This window comes from Polychytrium aggregatum (assembly GCF_025602895.1).
Source record: "Polychytrium aggregatum strain JEL109 chromosome Unknown BJ171scaffold_65, whole genome shotgun sequence".
Taxonomy (NCBI): Eukaryota; Fungi; Chytridiomycota; class Chytridiomycetes; order Polychytriales; genus Polychytrium; species Polychytrium aggregatum.
Window position 1 is genome coordinate 1 of NW_026516267.1, and position 26,576 is coordinate 26,576.

A 26,576-nucleotide genomic window follows, 5' to 3' on the forward strand; every position below is an offset into this window, starting at 1 on the left:
GTCATTTATCTTGACGACATCCTGATCTTCTCAAAAGATCCCCAGGAGCATGAGGAGCATGTTAAGCTTGTTCTCTCTCGCCTTCGTGAACACTCCCTTAAGGTCAATCCGGCCAAGTGTTCTTTTGACCTTTCTGAAGTTAACTTTCTCGGCATGATCATTTCTGCCGATGGCATCAAAATGGACCCTGCCAAGGTCGAGGCCGTTTCCCTTTGGCCTGTTCCCTCTTCTGCTCGCGATATCCAAGTCTTTATTGGTTTCGCAAACTTTTACCGCCGCTTCGTCAAGGACTTTTCCGCACTTGCTCGTCCTTTGACTTCCCTCACTACCAAATCCTCCACCTTCTCTTGGTCTCCCGAGGCCCAAGAGGCTTTTGATTCTCTTAAACTTTCCTTCACTTCCGCACCTATTCTTCGATACTTTGATTTCTCTAAACCCGCTGTCATCGAGCCCGATGCTTCTGACTTTGCTTTGGGTGCCGTCCTTTCTCAGTTTGACCCTGACGGCGCTCTTCACCCCGTTGCTTTTCACTCTCGGCAATTCCGTCCCGCCGAGGTGAATTATGACACTCACGACAAAGAGCTCCTCGCCATTGTCGATTCCTTTACCGCCTGGCGTCATTACTTGATGGCTGCCGACCCTGATATTCCCACTCTTGTTTTCTCTGATCATCAGAACCTTACCCGGTTCACTGCCGCTTCTCAACTTTCTCGCCGCCAGTTCCGGTGGGCCCAATTCCTTTCTGACTTTGCTTTTCGCATTTACCACCGCCCTGGTCGTCTCAACACCAAAGCCGATGCTCTCAGTCGCCGTTCTGACTTTGAGATAAAGCCTGGTGACTCCCTCCACTCCACCAACTTCCTTCAGCTGTTCGAGTCTATTTCTCTCGACAGCATCACTGTTATCGGCTCGAATCCCGACTTTCTTTCCGAGATTCGAGCTGCCACCCTTTCTTGTTCCCTCCTTTCTGACTTTAACGCCAAACGTCTTGATGGCGATTACTCCTTCCGTGACGGTCTCCTTTACTTTAAAGACCTGATCGTTGTCCCTTCCCCCGAGCTCCAGCTCAAAGTGTTTGAGCAACGTCACTGCTCCGCTGCCGCTGGTCACTTTGGTCTTGCCAAGACCGTTGAGCTCGTCTCCCGGGACTTTCACTGGCCCCGGCTTCGTAAGTCTGTGCGTCGCTTCATTGCTAATTGTGAAGCGTGCCAGCGAGCCAAGCCGTCCCGTCACTCCCCTTATGGTTTACTTCATCCTCTCCCCGTTCCTTCCGAACGTTGGTGGGACCTGTCGATGGACTTCATCACGGATCTCCCACCTTCGAACGGTTTTGACTCGATCTTCGTGGTTAAGGACCGCCTGTCCAAACAAGCACACTTTGTGCCCACCACGAAGACGGTTACAGGCGAGCAAACCGCCGAACTCTTCCTCTCCCACATCTTCCGCTTGCATGGTTGTCCCCGGTCTATTGTTTCGGACCGAGGAACTCAGTTTACTTCGGCCTTCTGGAGGCGCTTCAATGAGCTTCTGAAGACGAAGATTTCCCTTTCTTCTGCCTTCCACCCCGAGACCGACGGTTCGACCGAGGTTCTCAACCAGGTCATCGAGCAGTATTTGCGTATCCATTGCAATTACCTGCAAGACGACTGGACCCTTCACCTTCCCCTTGCCGAGTTCACTTACAACAACTCGGAAAACACCTCCACTGGCATGACTCCCTTCTTTGCAGTCCATGGCCATCACCCCATTTTCGATCCCTCTATCATTCGTGATCCCTCTGTTGTGCCCTCTGCCGAAGAACGTGTCGACCGACTTCAGACCGTTCTCGAGGATCTCAAGGCCAACCTCCGGGTTGCCCAAGAGTCCTACACTGTGCAGGCCAACAAATCCCGTCTCCCCACTCCCGACATCTCCGTTGGCGACCTCGTTTTTCTGGATCGTCGCCACATTCGCACCCTTCGTCCCTCCAACAAGCTTGACCAGAAAAAGCTTGGCCCCTTTAAAGTTCTTCGCCGCATCAACCCCGTTGCCTTTGAGCTTAAACTCCCTTCCACACTTAAAGTTCACCCCGTTTTCCATGTATCCCTCCTTGAACCCCGAACGAAGGACATTGTTCCCGAGTTCACCCAACCAGAACCACCTCCCATTCTTGTTAACTCCCAGGAAGAGTTTGAGGTCGAGACTGTTCTCGATTCTCGGCTCTTCCGTGGTCGCTTACAGTACTTGGTTCAGTGGAAGGGCTATTCCGAGACTGACCGGTCTTGGGAGCCCGCTGCCAATGTTTCCCACGCCACTGATCTTGTTGCTGACTTCCACCTTCGCTATCCCTCAAAGCCGAAGGCGACGTCCGGAGTTCGTCGCTAAGGAAGGGGATGATGTTAGGGATAGCTCCTGCTTGTTCTCCACTTTGACTGCACACTTGGCTATTCTTTTGCCTTTCTGTTTGTTTGTGTGTAGCCTTGCAGTTCCCCTCCGATTTTCCGCCTTTTGCCTGTCTTTCCCGCTCCTTCCGCACTTCCGTTTTCCCGCGCTGCTCCGCTTCCTTTGTCTTCTTCGCACGCGCCGGTTTGTTTGTGCACGCGCCTTGCTGCGATTGGTTGCAATTCGGCTGCCGGTCATGTGTCCCCCCACCGGTGACTCATGACCTGCCTGACCGCCCCGATCTCTTGTTCATCTCGCATGCATTTGCCCCAACCTTATACTTGACCAATCCGCTTCTTGGACGTTGAGTCACATTGCTTCGCCTTTGCACGTTCCTCCTGCCAGGTGCTTCGCTTTTGCTTGCGCCTCTCTCGCTTTGGTTCTCTGCCTGTCTCGGTGGTCCTTCTCGGCCCTCGTTCGTGCATCGCCCCCTTCGCCCTGCTCGATCGCCCACTTTTCCCTCCCTTGGCCGCCCTTCGCTGCCAAGTCCGGACTTGTCTATAAATAGCCTGACCCCCGCGATGTGTAGTCGAACCTTAGCGTTCAAAATAGGACTAAATAAAGTGCCTTCTACTTTATTCTCTGAGTGTTCCTCACGTCTCATTTCGAGACTAGTCTTATCTTGAACGGATCTTTGCTTCCCTCGCTCCCTCTCCGAGTCCACTTCGGACTTTACCCTTGCCTTCCCTGAGCTCACTTCGAGCTCACTTCTTCTTTTGCCGTTGAGTCCCCTTTGGACTCTAACACAAAGTCAGAACGGCGACTGAGAGCATCGGCTTTGGTGTTGAGACGACCAGGGCGGTGGTAAATGCGAAAAGCAAAGTCAGAAAGGAATTGGGCCCACCGGAACTGGCGGCGAGAAAGTTGAGAAGCGGCAGTGAACCGGGTAAGGTTCTGATGATCAGAGAAAACAAGAGTGGGAATATCAGGGTCGGCAGCCATCAAGTAATGACGCCAGGCGGTAAAGGAATCGACAATGGCGAGGAGCTCTTTGTCGTGAGTGTCATAATTCACCTCGGCGGGACGGAATTGCCGAGAGTGAAAAGCAACGGGGTGAAGAGCGCCGTCAGGGTCAAACTGAGAAAGGACGGCACCCAAAGCAAAGTCAGAAGCATCGGGCTCGATGACAGCGGGTTTAGAGAAATCAAAGTATCGAAGAATAGGTGCGGAAGTGAAGGAAAGTTTAAGAGAATCAAAAGCCTCTTGGGCCTCGGGAGACCAAGAGAAGGTGGAGGATTTGGTAGTGAGGGAAGTCAAAGGACGAGCAAGTGCGGAAAAGTCCTTGACGAAGCGGCGGTAAAAGTTTGCGAAACCAATAAAGACTTGGATATCGCGAGCAGAAGAGGGAACAGGCCAAAGGGAAACGGCCTCGACCTTGGCAGGGTCCATTTTGATGCCATCGGCAGAAATGATCATGCCGAGAAAGTCAACTTCAGAAAGGTCAAAAGAACACTTGGCCGGATTGACCTTAAGGGAGTGTTCACGAAGGCGAGAGAGAACAAGCTTAACATGCTCCTCATGCTCCTGGGGATCTTTTGAGAAGATCAGGATGTCGTCAAGATAAATGACAACACAGACACCAAGGAGGTCCGAGAAGATGTCGTTCATAAAAAACTGAAAAGCAGCGGGGGCATTCGAAAGACCAAAGGGGATAACATTGTACTCAAATGAGCCAGATTTGCAAACAAAAGCAGTCTTCTACTCATCGCCCTTCTTGACACGAACCAAGTGGTAAGCATCAGGAAGGTCGAGGTGTGAGAAGACGCGGGCAGAAGAAAGTTTATCCAGAAGATCCTGGAAGAGGGGAAGTGGGTAACGGTTCTTCTTCGTGATGGCATTGAGGCCTCGGTAGTCGACGCAAAGGCGAAGACCACCATTGGGCTTCTTCACGAAGAAGCAGGGAGCACCAACGGGAGAAGAGGATTTGGAGATCCAACCACGTGCGAGGGCGTTGGTCAGATACTCCGAAAGAGCAGATTCCTCGGCCGGGGACAAAGGATAGACTTTCCCCGGCTTTGGCAAACGAGGTTCCTTTCCATCCTCGGTCCGTACAAACTCAATGGACAAGTCATACGGACGATGAGGAGGCAAGGAAGAAGGAGGGTCAGACTTGAGGCTGAAAACGTCGCCAAACTCATTGTATTTGAGTGGGACGCCTCGAGAGTCAACAGGGGTGCCAGACTCGGCATACACCTTCGTCGTGAGCACGGACCTTATCGACACCGTAGGATACGTCTCCGGCGAAGGAGGACGGATATCCATTTGGGCAGCGAAAATGTCGAGCTTGTCTTCCCGTGCAAGACGGAGAAGACTCGCCGCATTAACGAGCTCAATGTCGGGTGAAGATAAAGCCGTTGGCTCTTCAGAAAGCGAAGCAGAGTCAAGGCGGGAAGAAAGGGAAGGCGAAGTGCCAAAGGAGGGAACCGGTGTAAGGGAAGGACCGGAGGGAGGAGGAGTCAAAGGCGAAGTGCCCGAAGGGGGAGGCGAGGAGCCGGAAGCGGACGGAGTGTCCAAGGAAGAAGCAGAGACATCCGCGAGGATGTGTCCATCAGCAAGGCAAGAGGGATCGGAGAATGAAAGGGAGAGGGACTTCCAATTAACAACTGGATTATGCAAGCGCATCCAGGGAAGACCAAGAGTGATGGGAGTGGTGGAGAGTCGAGTCACAAGAAAAGAAATCGACTCGGTGTGGGAACCAATGGTCAGAGTCAAAGGCGCGGTTTGGAAACGAATGAAACCGGCCGAAGAACCATCAGCAAGGGAAACGGAGTAAGGAGTAGAAAGAGGGATAAGAGAGAGTTTATGGAGATCGGCAAAGGCAGGATCAATGAGGGCAAGAGCGGAACATCCATCATCAATAAAAACAGAAAGGGAGATGGAGACCGGGCCAGAAAGACTCATGACGATAAGAGTGGCCGGAAGAAGAAGCTTATCGTCCGATAGTGACGAGTCAGAGGGGGAAGATGTTCGTATCGCCGAACAGACCACCTCGCTTACTTGCGAGGTGCTGCTCGGCTGTGAGCATTTCCCGAGTTCCGTTTGACCAGAACCGGGCACTGCTGAACATCGCGACTGCCGGGACAAGACTTTTCCCCGCAGTACAAGCAGAGACCCTGCTCACGACGTCGCTTTTTCTCGACGTCGGAGAGCTTAGCAGGGCGGACCGAGACAGAGTCAAGGTCCATGGGAGTGGGTGCAGAAGAGGAGGAAGAAGAAACATGCGCGGGAGAATGGTGGTGATGGGGAGCAGAGCGAGAAGAAGGAGGAGGAGGTTGGGAACGGGAGGAGACCTTGAGACGATGGAGGGCATCGTCGTACTCGACCGCTGCCTTGATCAACTCGGGCAAGGAAGCGGGAGCGGGGCGGAGACCGATGAGGTGGAACTTGACCTCAGACTTCAAACCCTCCTTGAAGAAGTGCATCTTGGTGGGTTCGTCAGTCTGGACGCGGGCGGCGAGCTGGACGAAGCGGGTGGCGAAGGCTTGGCAGGACTTGAGCTGGACCAAGCGTTTGAGGTCGTTCAAGGCCTTATCTTGCGAGGAGGCCGTGTCCTCACCGAAGGTCGACTTGAGGGCAACTTCAAAATCCGCGAAGGAAGCCGGGAAGCGGTTGGCCATATAAAAGGCGGCCTCGTACCATTTGAAAGCTTCGCCGCGGAGGAAGGAGGTGGCATAAAGGACCTTCTGGCGCTCGGGCGCAAAGAAGGCAGGATCGGCGAGGAAGACGAGGTGGCACTGGGCGAGGAAGGCCGTCGTCTCGTCGCGGGAACCTAGGAACTCCTTGGGCTTGTTCACCTGGTAGACCTGGCGGGGAGCGGCGGCGGGAGCTTGCAGATCTTGGATCTGACGATGGAGAGCAGCGTTCTGGGTCATGAGGGCGTTCATACGCTCCTCCATGCGCGCCAGGTACGCATTGAGATCTGCCGGGGGTGCAGCAGGCTCAGCCATCGGATCGACGAGGGAAAGAGAGGCGAAAGAAGAAGAAAGGCCGGGAAGCCAAGAGGGAGCGTTCAAAATGATGTTAGAGTCCAAAGGGGACTCAACGGCAAAAGAAGAAGTGAGCTCGAAGTGAGCTCAGGGAAAGCAAGGGTAGAGTCCGAAGTGGACTCGGAGAGGGAGCGAGGGAAGCAAAGATCCGTTCAAGATAAGACTTGTCTCGAAATGAGACGTGAGGAACACTCAGAGAATAAAGTAGAAGGCACTTTATTTAGTCCTATTTTGAACGCTAAGGTTCGACTACACATCGCGGGGGTCAGGCTATTTATAGACAAGTCCGGACTTGGCAGCGAAGGGCGGCCAAGGGAGGGAAAAGTGGGCGATCGAGCAGGGCGAAGGGGGCGATGCACGAACGAGGGCCGAGAAGGACCACCGAGACAGGCAGAGAACCAAAGCGAGAGAGGCGCAAGCAAAAGCGAAGCACCTGGCAGGAGAAACGTGCAAAGGCGAAGCAATGTGACTCAACGTCCAAGAAGCGGATTGGTCAAGTATAAGGTTGGGGCAAATGCATGCGAGATGAACAAGAGATCGGGGCGGTCAGGCAGGTCATGAGTCACCGGTGGGGGGACACATGACCGGCAGCCGAATTGCAACCAATCGCAGCAAGGCGCGTGCACAAACAAACCGGCGCGTGCGAAGAAGACAAAGGAAGCGGAGCAGCGCGGGAAAACGGAAGTGCGGAAGGAGCGGAAAAGACAGGCAAAAGGCGGAAAATCGGAGGGGAACTGCAAGGCTACACACAAACAAACAGAAAGGCAAAAGAATAGCCAAGTGTGCAGTCAAAGTGGAGAACAAGCAGGAGCTATCCCTAACACCAGGATGTCTCCTTTGAAGTTGGAGACCTTGTCTACCTGGACGCCGACAACATCAAGGTCCCCGAAGCCCAGTCAAAGAAGTTGTTGCCCAAGTACCGAGGACCGTTCAAGATAGCGGCCCGACCCAGTCCCCTCAACTACCTGTTGGACTTGCCACCTGGAAGCAAGCTCCATCCTGTCTTCCATGTGTCCAAGCTGCGTCGCCACACGACCCGCAGTCCAGCACAGTTCCCCGACGCCGACGAAGGTGTCCCGGACGACGCACCACTGGAAGACGACCTCGGACAATACTATACTCAAGAATATGAAGTCGAAAGGATCGTGAGGCACAAGAAAGTGGCTGATGGGTCACTTCGGTTTTATGTCAAGTGGGTTGGTTACCCACACTCGGGCAACACATGGCAAACACTGGAGGACTTGTCCCATGCACCCGAGGAGCTGAGTAAATACGGTAAACACCTCGAGGAGCCCCAAATAAAGAGCACACGCAGGGCTCCTCGCAGGAAGCCTTCTTAAGTGTGGGAGTGTAGGAGATGGTATCTCCGACGCTGTGCTGCGCGTACTGCGCGTACTGCGCGGCGCAGTGGGTCGTGACCTGTGCTGCGCTTTGCGTTTTCACGCACCGCAGGCAGGCCACCGCAGGGTATACCTGCGGGTTGCCCCCGTTCCCCCCGTTTGTCTGGAGTTCGGTTTTATCGTGAATAAACGTAAGTGCTCCCCGAGCTCACCCGTCCGCTAGAGTAGCCTAGCACCGCCCTGTTCTGCCCCGTCCTGTCTTGTCTTGTACCCCCTCCCTCCCCGTCTTGCCCCAACGTCCCAGTAGTGGACGTTACAGTCAGTGCCATCCTGGTCGTTGTCGCCATCCTCATCATCATCACCACGGCGCCGAATCAAGACCGAGTTCGAGGCTGACCGAGCAAAATCGGGATTTGATGACCCGAGATCTACGTTATCGAGTCTGCGGCTGTCCGCGGGCAGCTGGGCGTCATTGTCGTCGTTGGCGGGCTGCGGTTGCGGCTGCTCATGACCAGAGAAGGCGAAGCCCTGGGAAGGTCCTAGCAGGATATCAGTGCCTCCGTGAAGCCCAAACCAGTCCTCCTCATCGCTGTCAAAGGTGTACTCTCGATCGTATCGGGCAGGGTGTCTTCGGTATGAGCGTCTGTCCGATTCGCTTTCGCTGGTCGATCCTCGAGACTCTGGTCGCTGGGAGGACGGTCCAGTTTCTGAGTTAGCTTGGCTTCGAGAAGCAGACGAGCGGAGACGGCTGCGAGCCAGGCCCATGGCTTCCTCGAGATGCTGGTCAAGCAGCTCGCCAAGCGCCTGGGAAATGTTGGGCGAGTCCCCATCGGACGGGAGACGAGGTCGAGAAGCTGGAGCTGCGCTGGTCGCTGGTGGGCCGCCATAGGCGCCGAAAGGAGGCAAGGGAAAGAGCGACGACAGCGGCCTTGAGTCGGATGGGGTGCCCCGGTTCAAGAGTGCACCGATCGAGTTGGAGCGTCGGCGGCTCTGTGGAGGGGCAGACTGGTTGTCGGCGCCGTCGCTGGATGGGTTTGCCCTCCACGAGCCGAGGCGAGCCGACGAGCTTTGTTGGGCAGCGCCATCTGGAGTTCGTGACGTTGACGGTGACGGTGGCGGTCGCGGTCGCAGCAGATCAAGCAGAGAAAATGCCGGACGCTCGTCGTTGTCGCCGTCCTGACGGGCACCGCCTGTCGCCCCAGAGTCGTTTGTAGAGGCGCCCGACCGAGTCGGCCCTGCGTTTGAGGATTGTGAAGGCGGCGGCATGGGAAAGGGTGGGCGGGTTCGTATGATGGCCACCAGCGTTGGACGGATCGGGCGAGCGGCACCGCCAGGCTCGCCTTGGCCAGCCGCTGCACCCGGGCGATCGTCGTGCATATGAGGTCCGGTCGAGGCAGAGGGGTGTGGCGGCCTCCTATTGGAATCGGAGGCATCCTGGGGGTCTTGATGGGGGCGTGGCTCGACACCAGCACTGCGACAGATCGGACAGCTGTTGACATACGACGTCAGCCAGTGGTCGATACAGTCCTGCAAGGCAAATCCGACTTTGAGTTAGCTCGACGGGTCCGAGGTGGCACGCGACCAGCACATAGTCCTCCAAAACATACCTTGTGGAAGCCGTGCTTGCACTTCATCACACGGAGCTCGTCACCTTCCTCGTAAGGACACAGACAAATCGTGCACTTGTCCAGGGTCGAAGCGAGCAAATCTGTGGCACTGGGCTCGGGCTTGGTTCCAGTGCTGCTGCCGGCGCTACTGCCATCTCGCTCCACGCCTTTGATTTCGGCCGATTCCGAGACGACGACGGACGAGTCCAGTTGCATGGCGTTCGCGGTGATCTCGATCGGGCTCACAGCGTCGATAGCGGTCTTGTCTCCCCCCACGGGATTCTTGCGGTACTTGAAAACAGTAAGCTGCTCATCAACATCTTCACGCTGGGCGTTACGGGCACGGGCGGGCCCGATCAGCTCCCCAAGCCTCAGCAACGCCTCGTAGCCATCCACTGCACCGTTCTCGTCACCCAAAGGCGTAGGTGGGCGGATGGCACCAAGAAACTGGCCAAACATAGCCATCATGGCCATTGCCGCCAGTTGATTGCGTCGTCTCTGGGAGGCCTCGTCGGACTCGTTTTGTCGCTCGGGCCGTTCGGAACGAGGGTCCTCCGAGCCGCCAGATGGTTGCGGGGCTGGAGTCGGAGGTCTTGCAGCACCTGGTGGCGCCGATGACTGGGACTGGGTTTGAGGCCCTGCAGCTGGGCTACCGGGGGCCGGACGGGCCAAAAACGGGAACAAGAACGGCAAAGGCGGAAGTCCAGCGTTTGGGCCAGCTTCGGTGGCATCGAGGGGCTGACTGGGAGATGCGTTCATCAGGTTGTGGAGCGGGTCGGACGGCTCCTGAGAATCTGTCTCGTTCATTGCGGTTGGGGGACGATCTGAGACCAAGACGATTGTGAAGGCGTAGCCCATTCCAGGGTCGGCGCTGTTTTCTGAGGCTGGGCTCTCGAGACCCTGTGATGAGTTCATGCTGGATGGCGTCGGTGCTCGCTCGGATCCCGAGGTGGCAGGATGACCACCGATGCGGCCCTGCTGTGCTTCAATCAGAGCACGCAGCAAGGCACCAAGAGACGCACCGGGGGGCAGATGCGATCCTGATGAGCGATCTGATGCAACAGAAGACGTGGTCGGTGCCTGGGCACTTGTCTGGGTCGCATCCGAAAGAGTGGTTGCGGATAGCAGCGGGTCGGTGGGACCAGAGGGAAACACCGAGCTGTATGGAAGAGGAGCCGGCTCGACGGGGGACTCCAATGGCATGTCGGATAGCTGGGATGGTTGCGGCGAGGGCGCCGAGGCGCGGCTCAGTCGAGGCGGGGCCGACAGCGGTGCGGATGCGTTCACAGGCTCCATAGACAGTGTGGGTGATGCATTGGTAAAGGAAGGTGGGACTTGGTTTGTGAATGCTGGAAGCAAGGCTGCGGAAGGACTGGAGGGAGCTTCGGAAGGCACCCGAATAGGCGACTGTGGGACGAGCGAGTATCGGTTCGAGTGACGGGCAGTGTCTGAAGATGATCCCGAGAGCCGCTCAACATGGGCTGATTCTGTCGGAGTTGGTAGAATTGTTTCGAGGGGGCGATCTGAGGATGTTGCAGATACATCAACAACGTGCTCGGTTTCTTCGAAAGACCGAGCAACTCGCACTGGGTCCGCTTCCGAGGCGCTCGACCCAGCCGGGTCTGAGGGGATGGGGATCGGTGGGGGTCCAGACTCGTGAAACGGACTGGCGGAAGGCGAAGCGACGATCATGGTGGTATCCGGAGCCGACCCAGCGCAAGGATCGACATCCATGTGATCCTCCAAGGCTGCGTTTGATGTTGCTGGCGGTGTGCTCTCGACGGGCGTAGGAGGAACTCGAGTCGACAACAAGGGAGTTTCAATACGGACAGGAGTGGTGTTGGCAGGAGTGGGCAGGCTCTGCTGGATCCAAGTTGACTGGGAGCCACTTGATGATGCCATGGCGGCGTGACGAGACGCCGGCGCAAGCGTATTTGGGGGCAGAGAGTCGGCGTCGATCAAGGTGGGGGTCTCGGATGCGTGAGTCAAAGCATCGGGCTTGTGAAGAGGCAAAGCTGGGCTCATAGGCGACTCGACTGTGTTGTGGGGCAAGGAATGAGGTTCGTTGGTCTCGGAAGAGTGGTGTCGCGGGACAAGACGGCGGAAGATTGTCCTGACGGACTGGAGGAGGCCCCCGGATGGAGTCGATGGCGTGGAGGCTGAGTTGCAGAAAGGCGCGAGCGAGGGGGATTGTGGAGAGGGGGCGGCCGAGGAAGCAAGCAAATATGTTTGTGAAGAGGAGGAGGCATTGAGAATACAGCCAAAGAAGAAAGAGCGCAAGGAGGGTGGCCAGAGAAAGCAAAAGAGGGAAACGCAGCGATTAGAGAGCAGCGGCGATCGGCCCTGCCAACCCAATAAAGATGAAGTGGAGCCGAGACGAAGATGGAGGGGGGGGGCAACGAATTACAAACCTGTTGAGGATCTTGAGGGCGATCCATGCATTGGTGGGCTTGCTAGATTCCCGTGCTCGCTTGCTGTGAGAGGACGATCAAGACGGACGATCGAGACAGACGATTGAGACGGACGATCGAGACGGACGATCAAAAACGACACAGATAGGGGCGATGTCGTCAGCACAAAAGAAGCGACCGACGAAGTGCGATGCGTCGTAGATTGCTCCGATAGATCGCGCAGACTGAGACTGCAAGCAGAGCGAGCGACTTGCGACGAGATTGGAGACACGGGAAAGTGTCGACGGGCACCAGGCAAGGCGGATGATACACGAAGAAATGCACGGACTGGCTGGCAGAGGAGCTCAGGCGAGCGTGCATTCCAGAGCACAAATGCCTCCGCCAAGCAGCGACGGCCGATGCAGGCCCAGGACTGTCTGATTCCCTGCATCATGCAGCCACCCGACTGCGAGGCTGCAACCACGAGGTATGGTCAGATGCCTACCACTTGAGGTGTCCAGACGCAGAGGACGGTTGGGATGCTGCAATGGCACTTCGGGGGATCGTTCGGACGCTGCGTTCTGGGAGGGTGCTGACGGTGCCTGGGGAGTCATATCGAGACCGAGGCAAGACATGAGCGAGCGCAATGCAAATGGAAAACACCACAAAGGTCGGGCGCCGAGAGAACAAGAGTGACGGGGGCTGGAGACGACCGGCAATGCACAAGCAGCGGGGAAAGCCGAGCGGCAGGACGGGGACGAAGGAATGCCAAAAGCTCGGGGCTGTCAGCCAGGAAGACTCACATCGCTGGCGGGAGGGCAGGTCAAAGAAGGGCTCTCGCTTGGCTGTATCTGCCAAATGTGAAGTCAAGGCTATGGTAAGAATCTCAGCCATGGATTGATGACCTCTGGTGCTGAGGGGGAGGAGTGCGCAAGGAACTGGTGATGCAGAGGCGATGCAGAGGCGATCGGGCTGGCAGAATACCGACGTTATGCGACGATCTCCGACCCCATCTCCAGAAGAAGGGTGAGTTTGAGGAAGACATTCAAGAGCTGGCACAGGCAGGCAGGCACAGAGACGGGATTATATGGGATCGATGAGATAGATGAGGATGATTTGTGGGTGCAGAAGCAAAGTGGCAACTTGGTGGATTTGGCCGCTTGGGTGGAGAAGTAAGCGAAAGAGAGCGTGAGCGAGAGCTTCGCAGGACTGGAACTGAAGGTTCGCGGACGACGGTCCTGGCTGCCGGAAGACGGGCCAGCAGCAACAGAGCCCGGACGAAGGAGGGGGTCAAGTGAGCGGCAAATCGGGAGGGGAGAAAGGGACGACAGATCACCAGGCCAAGGGGATTTCAAATGAGGCCGAGGTTTCCACAGAACCGGAGAAAGAAGCGGAGAGGCTGGGGCGGCGAAGACGAGCCTGGAGGGCCACGGGGCCAAGAGAGGACGACGAGAGGAGCCAAGGAAGGAGACCAAGGGAGGGCCCGGCGAGATCGGGCAACGAGAGAAGCACGCAGAGAAGCACGAACGAACGAACAAACGACGACAACGACGACGACCAAGGACGAACGACCGAGGACGAACGACCAAGGACGAATGGCGAACGACCAGGGCAAGTGGCGGCAGACCGCGGCTTTGAAATGCTCTCACGACACTCAAGCAGCGAATCGAATTGACAGCGGGTTGTATCGTCCACCGGCCTTATTGCGAACTCATTTTGAAATGGGAGACCCAAACGAGAAGGAAGGTGTGTCCCATTGGTTACTCGCATAGTATTCACCCCCCCCCGCACATGTCGCCAACAGCGGTTTCGCATCAGTCGGCGACACCCTGATATTCGATGGCTGCCTGGCCCTTGCAGCAGCAGCAGCAGCAGCAGCAGCAGCAGCGTGCGTCGCTCTTGCCGTCACCAGCCTGCACCGTGGTCTGTTGCTTCGACAGCATCGATCATCCATAACCGCTGTATTTCGAGCGAGACCCGGCTCATCCGCAATCACTTCGACCCTGCCAGGCTGTCCACTGATTCTTCCATGCTCTCGGGAAGAGCGCTATCTTCGGACACAAACAGGTCGGTCGACTCGGAAGCGAGTACCTCGTCGTCCCATGGTAGCTCGTAATCGTCACTGTAGGCATCGCTCACCGAATGCTCGTGGCGGCCATCTTCCGAGCCGCTGTCTGCGATGTGCTCCAAGGTTCCATCATCACTGTCGTGCTCGTAAAGGAGCTCGTCCGCGGCCCTTTCGGGATCTTCGCCGCTGTCTTCGTCTGAGTCGGTGTCGTATTTATCCGAGGCGGCGGTGTGATCGTCTGTGTCGACTCGGTCTTTGGATCTCGAGGCTTTGGTCAGAGCAGTACTCTGGCTGTTCTTGATTTGATGGCGCGAGCCATTCGTCTCGGACGCATCTTCATCGGCGAGTTCGGAGGAGGACTGCTCTTGCGATCCGTCGTTGCTCTGCGATTCGTCGTTGCTCTGCGATTCGTCGTCCCACTCGGACACATACGAAGCTTCATCGCCTTCTATCTCTGACCCGCTTCCGACTTGAGCATATTCATCATCGTGGTCGTCGTTGTCGTCATTGTCCTCGTTGCTATAGTCATCGTCATCATCGCTATAGTCATCGTCATCGCCATTGCCATCGCCATCGCTATCGCCGTCGATATGCTCGTTGCTCCCATCTTCATATCCGCTTCCGTCGTTACTTTCGTCCAAATGCTCCTCCCTCACTTCTTCTTGCCCGGTGTCTGCGCTTTCATCGCCCGTTTCTTCATTTTCCTCGATGAGTATGCTTTCGTCGCTTCTGCTATTGTTATCGCCAGATGAGCTCGAGCTCCTTCTTCGCACGGGTGCCGGTTGCTTGTTCTTTGAGGGATATAGCCCCGAGTCGGCGCTCGGCCTTTGTGAGCGACCCTGCTGCTTCAAGGAGCTCAAGCCAATGGGCTCGTCGATCTCGGAGACACTGTCAAGAAGAACTCGCTCACCAGCTTCCCTTGGCGGCTTGCTGTCCAAGGAGCTCGGTGGGTTGGTACTTTGCTCGGCCGTCTTGGTGGGGGGCATGCCATCTCGTGCTCCCCTCGGACTTGCTTGGTCGCGCTCGGTCGCAGCAGATATTCCTCTGATGTTGCTTCTGCTGCCTCGTACGCTCGTGCCTTTTTCGGGCTTGAAGCTATCGGGCTGGTTCGGAAGCATCGAGTGGCCGGCAAGCGTGGCTAGTGTGCCATTTGAGGTGCTGCTGGATTTGGGCTGGGTGCTCATCGTGTCTTGCGAGCGGATGTTGCTCGAGAAACGGATGCTCCCGAGAGTGCTGAACTTGATGGATGCAAACGAGATGTTGGAGATCGAGTCGCTCGGCACAGATGAGATATTTTGGCTGGCTTCGACATTGCCTGGCCTCGCTTCGCCGCCCAATTCGCTATTGGTGTCCTTTGCGTCTTCCATGGCGTAGTCGAGGAGAATGTCCCCCACGATGGACCGAATCTGGCTGCGATCTTCTTCGATAGGGCACTGGCCCAAAACGTGCTTCTCTACTTGCTCGAACTGTGGCTCCTCGACCAGCGACGACCAGATTCTTTCGATGATGAACGCGAGTCTTTGCAAAATGAGATCAAAGTCGACCACCGAGATCGACTTTGAGATCCGCGCCTTTGTTACCAGATCAAACCCGGAATAGATCTGAGTAGTCTTCTCGGTCAGCGCCGCTTGTGTTTGTTCCCGGAAGCGACTCGCTTGAAGAGCCAGCTCGACCAATAGTGTCGACTGTTGTTCATGCCGTGTCAGATGCGAGAGCCCCGAAAACGAATGCATCGTCATTTGAAGAGCGTTCAGGAAAACCAAGAGCAGTCCGACATTGGCCGAATGTATATCGCCAGCAAACGAGAAATGAAACACAGGGTTATCGGTCGTTGAATAAGCACGGTCAAGGGCGAAATGGAAAGCGACCATCAGGGCCACCGTGTGCGGACTTCACCACCAGACACACCGCCTCTCTTCTGACCCATGATGCATTCAGGGGTGCCTGTTTCAGACCTTGAATTTGTTGGCGGCGGCGTCCTTTTCTCCACCAAAGCCTTGAGTGTACACAAAATCGAGAAACCGCTTGAGCTTGTTCTCTGCCATCGGGACCTCGACCTTTAGCGGCGACGTACAGGAATCATACGCAGGCACCGGCCCAAAGTCAATGTCGATGCTTGGAGACGGGTAGAGCGGATCGAGCCTCGACAGGAGGCGGGCACGTATATGTGCTTGGCTGTCAAAGTATTCTTCCACTCGGGTCGCGAATTCACTCAGCAGTCCGGCAGTGACATCCTCCAGATGCAACTTGTAAAGCAAGTGAAACTCATAGGCACATTCCCTCAGGACAGGGCCGACGCTTTGGAGCGTGTGCAATAAATCTGCCCGATCAAAACAAGGAACCGACGGTGAGCTCTCGAGCCGATGGAGGGAAAGCCGTTGCCCACGTTGAGGTCCACCATCGCCAACGAGGGTCGCCGGTCCCCGGTCAAATTGGCTGTTACAGCCATGTGTCCATGTGTCCATGTGCCCGTGGTCCCGAGCTACTCCGAAACGTTGCCATGTTGTTGAAGGATGGCCTGGAGCAGCGTGGTGATGTAGCTGCCGGCGTTGCAGCCAAGCTACACTAGCGGTGCTCATGCTCACCTTTCTTGGTGTATCCCCTCTGAGCCACAGCCGCCTCAACAATACTTTTGGCCACGGAAGTGAGCCGGAACTCAAAGTGACTGTCGAGTGGCTGGTGCTGTGGTTTGAAGTCGTTTGCCGAGTTCACGTATTCCCGTGTCGACTCGGGGCTGGGCACCGGTAATTCGGCAAAGGTAAAGTCGCCATTGTATGCCCCTCGCAACAGCGACAGCATCTGGTCGAAATAGAGATCGTATGACTGGGCCGGTTGGATGAGCGACAAGTGGCAGTCCCTCACCACCCAAAAGATGCGGCTGCATGTTCCCCGTGGAGGCGCAATGTTTTGAGCCTCAAGGGCCCGCTTGGTGGAAGAGAGCTCCAGAAAGCACTTGTTGTCGATACATCCACGGAAACAGTTCCACACCACCACCGTTGAAATCATCAGGGTGAGGGCAAGAATGTCGTAGTTGATGAGGTCGAGGCTGGCGTCATAGAGCCCTTCGACATCGACCACCAGGCATACCGCTCCGCCATCTTGACTCTTGCGGAAGCATCCGATGACCGAGGTCTCTGCGGCCGGATCCATTGCATCACCGACAGCGAAAGCATTGCCCTGGTTCATGCCAAGCAGTCGGTTGGCCAGGAGCGACTTGCCTGTGCGGCATTTGCCAACCACCGAGACAACCTCGACCTGGACATGTTCTGGCAGCGACTGTATGATTTCGAGTGCGCCGTTTGCGAGGACCAGTGAGCCTGTGACGGTTTTCTGAAAGAGGACAAAGCTTGTCTCGGGAATCGGCGGAGAGGTGTCCAGGGGCGGCGGTTTGCCAGGCGGTGGTCCGCTGGACTGCTTTGGGATATCGTCGATGGGAACAATCTCCCTATTTTTCTTGGTGCAGCTATTTCCCATGGTCAGTGCGATCTAGAGACTCAGGCTCGGTCGTCGCAAGGCCTGTCGTTGAAGGAGGGGGAGAGCGGATTGATGCGAGGCCGAATTGCTGATGCGAGGCGAGAGTCGTCGGGTCGCGCCGGCCAAGCCCGCTTGGTGTCTGCGCAAATGGAGGTGCAGATGACGGATATCGAATGGCGGCTCTCCAGGTGTGAGAAATCCTGGATGCTGTGCTGGAGTGCTGGCTGAGGGTACAAGTCGCTGACCAGGTACTTGTGTGTGGGAAGTGTCGGCGTCCGCCTTGGAGTGAAAGCAATCGATGTAGCCCTTTTGGAACCAAGCCGGGCCGCTCAGTATTTCAGCCCTTCGTCCACTCTGGCTGATGGCTCTAGCTCTGCTCTGGCCCGGCCCGGCCTGGCTGCAACCGCACATCGGAAACCCTGCCTGCTCGGCAATCTGATGCTTCTCGACCGCCCAGCCTTCTGGAAACACCTGGTCACGTGGTCGCCCGATCCGCCCCTGGTTTGGCCGAGGCGGTGCTCGTTGGCCTGGGTCTCGCCGTCTCCTGCATCTGCCTCCCCCTCCTTCCTGGGCACTCATCGACGTCTTGGCCATGTACGGAGCCGGCCAGAGCTACGGCTACCCGCAGGGGTTGACTGCAGAGCAGCTTCAGTTGCTCCAGCAGCAACAGCTCCAGCAGCAACAGCTCCAGCAACAGCAGCAACAGCAACAGCAACAGCAGCAGATCCAACAGCAGCAACAGCAACTCGCGTTCCAGCAACAACAGCAGCAGCAGTTGGCTTTCCAGCAGCAGCAACTTGCCGCCCACCGAACTGGGTCTCCATCGCTGATGTCCACCCATTTGACCGGTGGCGGCTACTCCCAGAGCATTGTTTCTACCCCTGCTCTGTCCGTCCACAGCACCGGTCCAGGATCCCAAAAGTCCGTCAAGCTCTCCGGCAAGAGTATGTTTCGATCCAGCGATTTCCCTGTTATTTTGGCGAGAGAGTGGATGCTGGGACGGTTTTCATTTTTCCACACGCATGTGCTCTCTGCGTCAGCCGAAGCTGCGACGTCATCGGGCCCTCTTGAATATGTTTGGACTTTTGGTGGCAAATCCTCTCCCCAGCGTGTCTGCTTCTCTGGATGGATACCCACCCATATCCTGACGTCTGACCCGGATCTCCTCTCCGTATCCAGTCAACTTTTCATTTATCGATCAGGCCAATCTTGTCGGATATGAGGCAACGTTCGGCCAGTACTGTTCCGATGGCTCCGGAAGGATGCCAGGTAAGGGAGTCTCTTCTGCCGTTGGGGCAGCCTTGGACCACCTCCTCCTGTCCTTGGCCCCTCATCGTGCCCACAGAGGCAGGCTGGCCTTGAGCTGGGACCGGTCTTCCCATGACCAGCGCTGTCCCTGCGTTGTTCGAGGCCAAAGTCATTCTGGATTCGGTTATTGGGTGGATCGAGAGCATCGACGTTTCTAACATCTTCATCCCCTCCCCAACCAGCCGACGCTGTCGTCGGCGTCCTCTCCAAGTCCGGGCTCCACAACGCAGTCCTTGGACAAGTCTGGTGAGCGTTCCCACGCTTGCTCAGAGCCAGCGGGCTCTAGTTCTGCTTGGGTCGTAGGCTCCAGACGCCACGCTGTCGATGCTGTCGATGCTATCGATGCTGTCATACTATTCTCCTGACTCTCTCCCTCTCGTTGTTTAGGTCTCTCTGTGCTGTTTCTGGCGGGAACGCCCTGAGCTTCCCAGAGTTTGCCTTGGCGATGCACCTCACTCGACAGGCTCTCAGCGGTAACAACCTGCCACAGGTGTTGCCTGAGCATATTCAAGCCGAGCTGACTGCTGCCATCGCCATCGCAGCCAGCTCCCTCTCCCCCGGCTCGCCAGAGTCCTCTCATAGCTCCGCCAGCAAGGCACCATTGAATGTCGCTCCTGCTCCTCGCAAGGATGGTGTTCGCTGGGCAATTGATGCCAGCGAGAAAGCCAGGTTCGACGCTGTCTTCAAGCAGAGCGACCCAACGTCGAGCGGATATATCTCAGGTATCAATTGCGGCCAACCGTACCACAGCCGAAAAGCCTCCCTCTTTGCCATGGGCACAGCGATCTGACAGCCGCTTCCTTTTGGCGCATCCAGGCGACCGTGCCTACCAGATATTTATTCAGTCCGGGCTCCCAAAGAACATTCTGGCCCAAATATGGTATGTTGGCGATGATATGCTAAAGTACAGGGCAGGATAGCAACTTGCAGTGAATGTTGAGTGGATGTGTTACTGTGTGCTGCTGTGTGCTGCCGTGTGCTGCCGTGTGCTGATTGCTGTCTCGTCCGATTACAGGAAACTCTCGGACTCCCATAATCACGGCAAGCTCAACCCGGACGAGTTCGCTGTCGCTATGTACTTGATCCACAAGAAGCTCGCAGGTTACGACCTACCCACCACCTTGCCCCCCGAGCTTGTTCCGCCCTCGACTCGCGACCTGGCCTCGGCCACGGCGCTGATGAAGAACCAGGTTATCAACGATGTTGTGATCAACAAAACGGGCATCAGTCCCCATGGCTCGTTTTCAAACCTCACCAGCGACCCGCTCATCCAGAGTCAGCTCCAACCCACCCGTTCCAAGATCGACAGCGACGCCGATGCCAAGGCTGCCGCCGAGGCAAAGAAGAAAGAACTTTCCGAGGAATTGCGCAAGAAACGCGACGAATGTCACAGCGTCCAGTCCCAAGTCAATGCCTCGCGAGTCATTGCTGAAGATCTCGAGAAGAGCATCGCAAAATACCGCCAGGAAATCGCAGATGCCCACGACCTGATTGTCGAGGCCCTGAATCTCAATCAAGTGCTGGTTAACCGCGAGGCTCCTCGGCTCCATCTCGATTCCAACAACCAACGTGATCGACTGAAGCTCGAGGCGACCAGGATCGAGTCAGAGATCCAGGCAACCTCAAGAGATATCCGGGCGTTGGAAGGAGCGATCCTCGATAACAAGACAGCCGTCAGCCAGAAGCGGGGCTCGCAGAAGAGCGCTCCAGCTGCGGTTCCGGGCTTGGACCTCACCGCCCTACTGGGTGCAGCCGGACAGTCTGACGCTATGAGCCAGCTGCTGGCTCAGAGGATGAAGGCTTTGGGCGTCTCCAGTGGCGAGACGTCGGCGACAGACGTACTCAAGTTCAAAGAAGAGCGACTGACGCGCGAAAAGGAAATCGATCAGATCGAAGAGGCTACTCGAGCCCTTATGGACAACATTTGCAGGGCCTTGGTTCCTTCCCTTGCGCAGTCGTCCAAGGCCCAGTTCAAGAGCTCGTGGGAGCCGCACATCAACGATAAGCTCAAGTACGAGGACGGTATTGGGCTTCGCAGCAACATTGCCCGAGAAATCGCCCAGGACCTCAAGCGCCGCACGCCTGTCGTGACGGTGGCCCCGCCCAAGCTTTTGGCCGATCCTGTCGTGTCTGCCCGTCCCATTGATAACCCCTATCGGCCCACCGAGCCTGCGCCTGCTCCTGTGTCCTTTGCGGCCACCAGAACAGCCACAGCTGGTGCTTTCTCGAGTGCAGCACAGCAATCTGCAAGCACCACCACCGATCTGTTTGGGAGTTCCAAGGAGAGCGTCCCCGGCATTGGCCAAGCGTCCAGCTTCTCGACTGCAAGTTACTTCAACAGTCCGTTCTCCTCCAAAAGGCCCGAGCCTACTCCTGCTGAGCTTCCCGGTAGCGTTCCGGCCACACCGGCTCCAGTTCAAGAGCCCCGAATCCCGCCCAATGAACCACCTCCAAAGCCCGACCCTTCAGTGGGCTCTTCTGCGGCCATCTCCGCGTCGGCGCCCGCTCAGAGCACCAATCCCTTTGCTGCATTCGCAACCTCGACCTCCATCAGCAGGGCTGACGAGCCACGCATTGGCGACTTCGCCTATGAACCTGTTGGCGAGAAGCCCCGTGAAGCGCCATCGACTTCCTCACTCGAGCGCCCCTCTCCCTTTGAAATATTTCGACAGCGAGACGCCGAGAGCAAGGCTACGGAGCGTAAGAGCGAGCGGTCGACGTCACCAGCTAAGCGCCCGCCCTCGCCGCCCAAGCCATCGTTCCTAAACGCCAGGGAGCCATCGCCCAGCAGCCACACTAGCGAGACCCTGCCGGAAATCCAGAAGAGCAGCTTCTCGGTCAAGCAGTTTGCCACCAGCCTGTCGGCCCAGCAATCGGGCTCCCAATCCGATGGAGCTACCTCCACACCTCCGCGCGCAGCCCCCCCTCTCCCTGCGATGGCCTCTTCCATTGGCTCGGTCAAGCAAATGGCGTCGTCTTTCAATCCATTTGGGCCTGCTCCAAAGGAGACTGCATCTGCATCTGCATCCCTGAGCCCCGCTAGCGAGGCAAACAATCCCTTTGGCAGCAGTCGCCCTGCTACTTCTGAGGCCTCTCGTGCGGTTGGCGGGTCTGTCGACCGTGTGGCCGATGCCTCCCACAAGGGTAGCTTCCAGGCCGCACTCCGGGCGATTCAAAATTCAAAGACAGAAGTCTCTAACGACGACAACTCCGCTCCCGCTGGGGGCTTTGCCCCTGTCTCGATGCCATCGCACGCTGTCTCTCCGAGCACCGCATTTGCTCCGCCGCCCCCACCACCGCCCCCTCCTCCTGCGATCGCCTCGGTTGCAACTCATGAGTTCGCCCCTCCGCCTCCACCTCCGGTCTCTGTGCCATCCGGTCCGCCTCCTCCTGGTGCCAGCAACGGCTCTGTTCCGCCTCCACCTCCGCCTCCCCCACCTCCTGGAGGAGCACCCGTCAAGAACTGGCGCGCCGAGCGGGAGGCGACTGTTTCTGCAGCTGGCGCAAGCGAGCAGCCCAAGAGAAAGCCGACGCCTGCATCCGTTGGTGCAGTTGGTCCCTCACTCTTTGGCCTTCGAGATGGCTCTGCCGCTGCCGCTGCCTCAGTCGGAAAGGTCAGCAGCAAGATCAAGGATTTGCAGAGCAATATGTCCGGTATCTTTGGCGGATCAGCTTTGCCTACCACCTCGAGCGCGCCTCTGGAATCATCAGTCAAACCTTCAGCCCCCGCCCCCGAGCAGCAAGTCTCAGCGTCCGCACTGAACCCACCACAGAGTCTCTCAGCGACTTCGGCCGAGCGCGCATTGGTGGGTCAAGGTGATATTGCAGGAGACACCAACGAGCCAAAGCCCAGCTATACGCTGGCTCCTGTGCACGCCCCCGCTCAGACCGATATCTCAGGCGGCTGGGAGATTCTTGACAAGCACGAAACTGTGCCAATGGAGGGTATGTATTCCTATCAGTCCTTGGGTCATCGGATTCGGTGTTGCACTGGAATACGGGCAAATTCCAGAGGCCGACGACTCACTTATCTCTATGGGCACTGTCTTGCCTGCTGTCCACAGACGCACAAAGCTCCCCGGTTGTTGTGATCGAACCTGAGACAACGCTCTATCAGGTCAAGTGTCTATTCAAGTTTGAGGCCATTCGTGCCGATGACCTATCCATGGCACCCGATGATATCATCGATGTTCGACGAGAACAGGGCGATTGGCTCTTTGGCTGCGACTCCAATGGCAATCAAGGATGGATCCCGCGCAATTATGCCGAGAGATTCGATAGCGCGAGTCCGGTCGAAGCCGCCCAAACATCGGAGAGATCGTTTATCTGCCACGCAGAGGCACTCTACGAGTTCCACCCCTCTCGGGACGACGAAGTTGCCCTGGCCGTTGGAGAGATTGTCGGGGTGCTGCAGAAAGTCGATGCCGACTGGTGGAAGATTCAGAAAGCTTCCGGAGACAGCGGACTTGTACCGGCGGCATACGTCCAAGAGCTCGGTGCGGATGACAATCGCCAACTCGGCCTTGGAGCCCCCGGACCGGACAACGCCGACTCTCAAGGAAGTTTTGGTCGCGACCAATTTGAGGATAGTCCCTCGAGTGGGTTCGGGTCGGCCAATCCCTTCGGGAGTGCCGGGGCGACCGAAGGTTTCCCGCAGCATGGATTGCCTTCGTCGGTATCGTACGGCAATCTCGAACTGAGCCGCAGTGTGAGCTTTGCATCCAACCCAAGCGACGCTCGCGACATCAACATCACCTCGGGCTCGTTCTATGGAGACTCGCATCTGTCTCCTGACGCACTCGGAGCCTCTCTGAGCCGCAGTCCGAGTATGATGCAATACGTAAGTTGAAGACGACGCACATGCTTCTCCGGTGGTGTGCGCGAACGATGCTGAGGAGTCCCACTTCATGCCAGGAGAAGGACGCGTAAATGGGGGAACCCGGTCAGACCCGATCAATCAAGAGACAGCCGAGATCCATGGCGCCGCACTGGTGCACGCGAGCTCGGTTAAATTGGGCATAGAATACATACTCATTGTGTGTGGATGATATACTGACTGCGTCGTCATCACTCTGCATCGCACCAAAGTCCTCGAGCCAGCATCAGGGCCTCTCCAGCTCGTGGTCGAATGCGGTGGATGCGTCGATTCTGTCGAGCCTGTCGGCTGAAGAAAAGAAGCGACAGGACGCCATACATGAGCTGATTGCGACCGAGCAAAGCTACGTTCGCGACCTGCAAATCATTGTGGATGTAAGTCGCGCAGTAGTGCTGAACCAGCGCGGGCGACACGCCCCTTGCAGCTCGGCGTCATGTTGGAAACGGCTGATGTTGAGGAATCCGTATACATCCCCAATGGTAGCGCTGTGGACCGCGCTGATGCGAAATGGTCCCTGCTGAACCAGCTCGGGGCTGTACAAACCTACTCCGCACCGTGTTAACTGAGGACCCGCTCAACATTGGCGGCTTCTTCTTTGTCCTATTACTCGGGCTTATCCAGGTCTTCTACGGCCCGATGACTGGAATGCTGCTTGAATCTGACTTCCGAACAATATTTTCCAACATCGAGGACTTGCTGATCAGCAATACCATGATCCTTTCGGACTTTGAAACATTGCTCAAGGAGGGCAACGGATACATTGGAGCAATCGGCGATACGTTTAGCCGCCATGTATGTGTTGTGGAGCCTATCGTATTGTATCCTATCGTATCGGCAGGCGAACAGTACCGACGAAAGATGCCCTCTGCGAATGGTCAAGGGCTGTGCGTTCTTATTTGCTACCTGTCCCTATTACCCATCGAGCAGGCCTCTTCGTTGGAAGCATACACCGTTTACTGTGGTAACCAGATGGGCGCCTCCAAGTTGCTCCAAAAGCGCTGCCAGGAGAGCCAACCACTCACTCAGTTTGTCAAGGTGAGCTCGCGCTAGAGGCTATCGACCGTGTCTAGCCGTCATTCCTGCGATTGACCTCTGCTCGTGGGCTCATATCTAACTATCTGGACGCCAGACCGCGCAGCAGAATCCAGCCTGTCGGAGCTTGGATCTCCACGCATTTCTTCTGAAGCCCATGCAGAGAATCACCAGATATCCGCTCCTCCTGCGTCAAATCCTGCATTACACGCCCAAGACCCACCCCGATCACCAGAATGTGCTGCAGGCGCTGGAGTTGGCCGAGGCGGCTGCGGAAAGAGTGAATATCGCCGCCAAAGACCGCGAAAACCGGGTTGCCATCGAGAAGATTGTCGCCAGCCTGGATTTTGACGACTCGCCTGTAAGTAGCGCCGTCCGGGCGATTGATGTTGCATCTCAACCGATCCATATTTCGCCAAGACGCACCGAGATCTGTATTTGATCTTCCTGGCCGGAAGCTGCAGCCTAACCGCAATCTCACGACCGCTCCTCCGCATGTCTTCAGCCCGAGTATCGCATCGATCTTTTTAGTTCGACACGCAGCCTGGGCAAACGGCAGTTTATACAAGAAGGCCCCCTCGCGAAGGCCAAGAGCGGGCGCAAGCTCCGAGGGTTCATCTTCAATGATCTATTCCTGTTGGCTCAGCCGCACTCCAAGAAAGGCGCCCACTCCAAGCCTCTTTCGCTCTACCGCAAGGTACGCAGGCGCGGGGTGCCTTCTAAGACGTCTCGCCGCGTTGTCGATGGCGCCTTGTTTCCACCTCTGATTTGCGGAGGGCGGGTTCATCCAATGCCAGCCCACTGAAATCGATCTGTGCTTACATTTTGCGACTTTGCTCCCAACAGCCGTATCTCCTGCATGAGATATCGGTTCGATCGGTTCCTGGAGGCGACGACACCTTGTTTGATATTATCCAAGGAGCGGACGTGCTCTCGCTTCGCGCACCCAGCGCCTCGGAGAAGCGCGGCTGGGTCAGCGCCATTGAGACCCAGATCAAGATCATCAAGGATACCGACAAGAGGGGTCAAAATACCCCTCAGACGGTCAACACTCCTGCGAATGCGCCCATCGGGACCCTTGAGGTTATTGTGATCTCGGGCAAGAGTTTGCTCGTTGAAGGGGGTGAGTCCTGTGCTCGATGCTTGGGTGAATCGACGGCGGTGGGCGCCAGCCGAAGGTGGTAGAAGACCCGGTACTTGGTTTGACACAAGCAATATTGATATCGGTGAGGAGCGGGAAAACAACTCGAGGCAATTGCTGTCTTGATAACCGTGGCCCTTTCTATCGGTGTATGTGTGTCGATAGGCGTGCCCTTTGGAGTGTACTGCCACGTCCAGCTCAACAACCAGAAGCTCAAGACCAACCTCAGTAAAGATGCTGTGGCTCCCAAATGGAACTGCACTCAGCTCTTCTCACTTACAAGCTTTGACGACACGCTGCGCATTACCGTCTACAACTACAACAAGTTTTCTCGCGATGGTGGGCGAGCCAGGCATCTGTGAATCCCTGTTGTGCTTCACGTCAGCGGACGAGCGAGGAGAACTGACCATGTGCGATTACTCCACTGACCAACACGTTCTTTCGTTCTTCTCGCCCTACCCACTCGTCTCGTCCGTATGACTTGCCTTGCGTATCGCCTCTTCGCAACCAGACTTTTTAGGACATGCGGAAGTCCAGCTCGACATGCTTGAGTACTACATTGGAAAGGAGACTGAGGTGATGACGCTCCCCCTGGCGCACGTACCTTCAGGCTCGGTCTCGATCAAGATGGCTTACAAGACGGCGTGATGGGCTGCCAGCTACTTGAACAACACAAGTGGATGCCCCGGCGCCAGATGAGTTGGCAACATGGTGGAAGAAATGGTGTTTCGGATCGTGAGCCTGTTGGTTCGTTGGCTTGCTCTGGTCCAACCCGTTGAGAACCGCTCCCGCCACTGCAGCCTTTGCAACTCGGAGCAGCTGGCCATTTCAGTCAGTGCAATAAACAGTGATGACCATGACGTCCGCCACTGTTGCATATGGCTTCGTTGGGTGCAGGCTCATCACGGACTACACGTTCGATTGACATATGGG

General features: G+C 56.7%; 5 protein-coding genes across 5 annotated transcripts; 2 read left to right on the top strand and 3 right to left on the bottom strand.

The window, feature by feature from the left end:
- Positions 1 to 8,064: 8,064 nt before the first annotated feature.
- On the bottom strand, positions 8,065 to 13,288 carry BJ171DRAFT_528074 (uncharacterized protein; the record flags this gene model as incomplete). Its single annotated transcript, XM_053112684.1, has 7 exons — positions 13,081 to 13,288; positions 12,733 to 12,903; positions 12,548 to 12,595; positions 12,250 to 12,346; positions 11,766 to 11,828; positions 9,355 to 11,513; positions 8,065 to 9,274 (listed from the first exon to the last, which is right to left on the bottom strand). Coding segments are annotated over exons 2-7 (3,634 nt in total), but the record flags the coding sequence as incomplete, so codon positions are not given.
- Positions 13,289 to 13,497: 209 nt separating this feature from the next.
- On the bottom strand, positions 13,498 to 16,181 carry BJ171DRAFT_268032 (uncharacterized protein). Its single transcript, XM_053106787.1, has one exon. The coding sequence runs from the start codon at positions 15,681 to 15,683 to the stop codon at positions 13,737 to 13,739; it is 1,947 nt and encodes a 648-aa protein (XP_052962304.1). The 5' UTR covers positions 15,684 to 16,181; the 3' UTR covers positions 13,498 to 13,736.
- On the bottom strand, positions 15,352 to 17,505 carry BJ171DRAFT_268054 (uncharacterized protein). Its single transcript, XM_053106788.1, has 3 exons — positions 16,398 to 17,505; positions 15,736 to 16,132; positions 15,352 to 15,497 (listed from the first exon to the last, which is right to left on the bottom strand). The coding sequence occupies exons 1-2, from the start codon at positions 17,284 to 17,286 to the stop codon at positions 15,762 to 15,764; spliced, it is 1,260 nt and encodes a 419-aa protein (XP_052962305.1). The 5' UTR covers positions 17,287 to 17,505; the 3' UTR covers positions 15,352 to 15,497; positions 15,736 to 15,761.
- Positions 17,506 to 18,966, top strand: BJ171DRAFT_268065 (uncharacterized protein). Its single transcript, XM_053106789.1, has 3 exons — positions 17,506 to 18,230; positions 18,466 to 18,555; positions 18,777 to 18,966. The coding sequence occupies exons 1-2, from the start codon at positions 17,725 to 17,727 to the stop codon at positions 18,506 to 18,508; spliced, it is 549 nt and encodes a 182-aa protein (XP_052962306.1). The 5' UTR covers positions 17,506 to 17,724; the 3' UTR covers positions 18,509 to 18,555; positions 18,777 to 18,966.
- Positions 18,673 to 26,503, top strand: BJ171DRAFT_528088 (uncharacterized protein). The gene is made up of 13 exons (XM_053112685.1): positions 18,673 to 18,840; positions 18,982 to 19,316; positions 19,411 to 19,474; positions 19,610 to 22,539; positions 22,659 to 23,434; positions 23,683 to 23,844; positions 24,092 to 24,262; positions 24,398 to 24,505; positions 24,600 to 24,863; positions 25,008 to 25,199; positions 25,349 to 25,625; positions 25,809 to 25,982; positions 26,155 to 26,503. Exons 2-13 carry the CDS (start codon positions 19,040 to 19,042, stop codon positions 26,289 to 26,291), a joined length of 5,532 nt encoding a protein of 1,843 aa, XP_052962307.1. The 5' UTR covers positions 18,673 to 18,840; positions 18,982 to 19,039; the 3' UTR covers positions 26,292 to 26,503.
- The last annotated feature ends 73 nt before the right edge of the window (positions 26,504 to 26,576 follow it).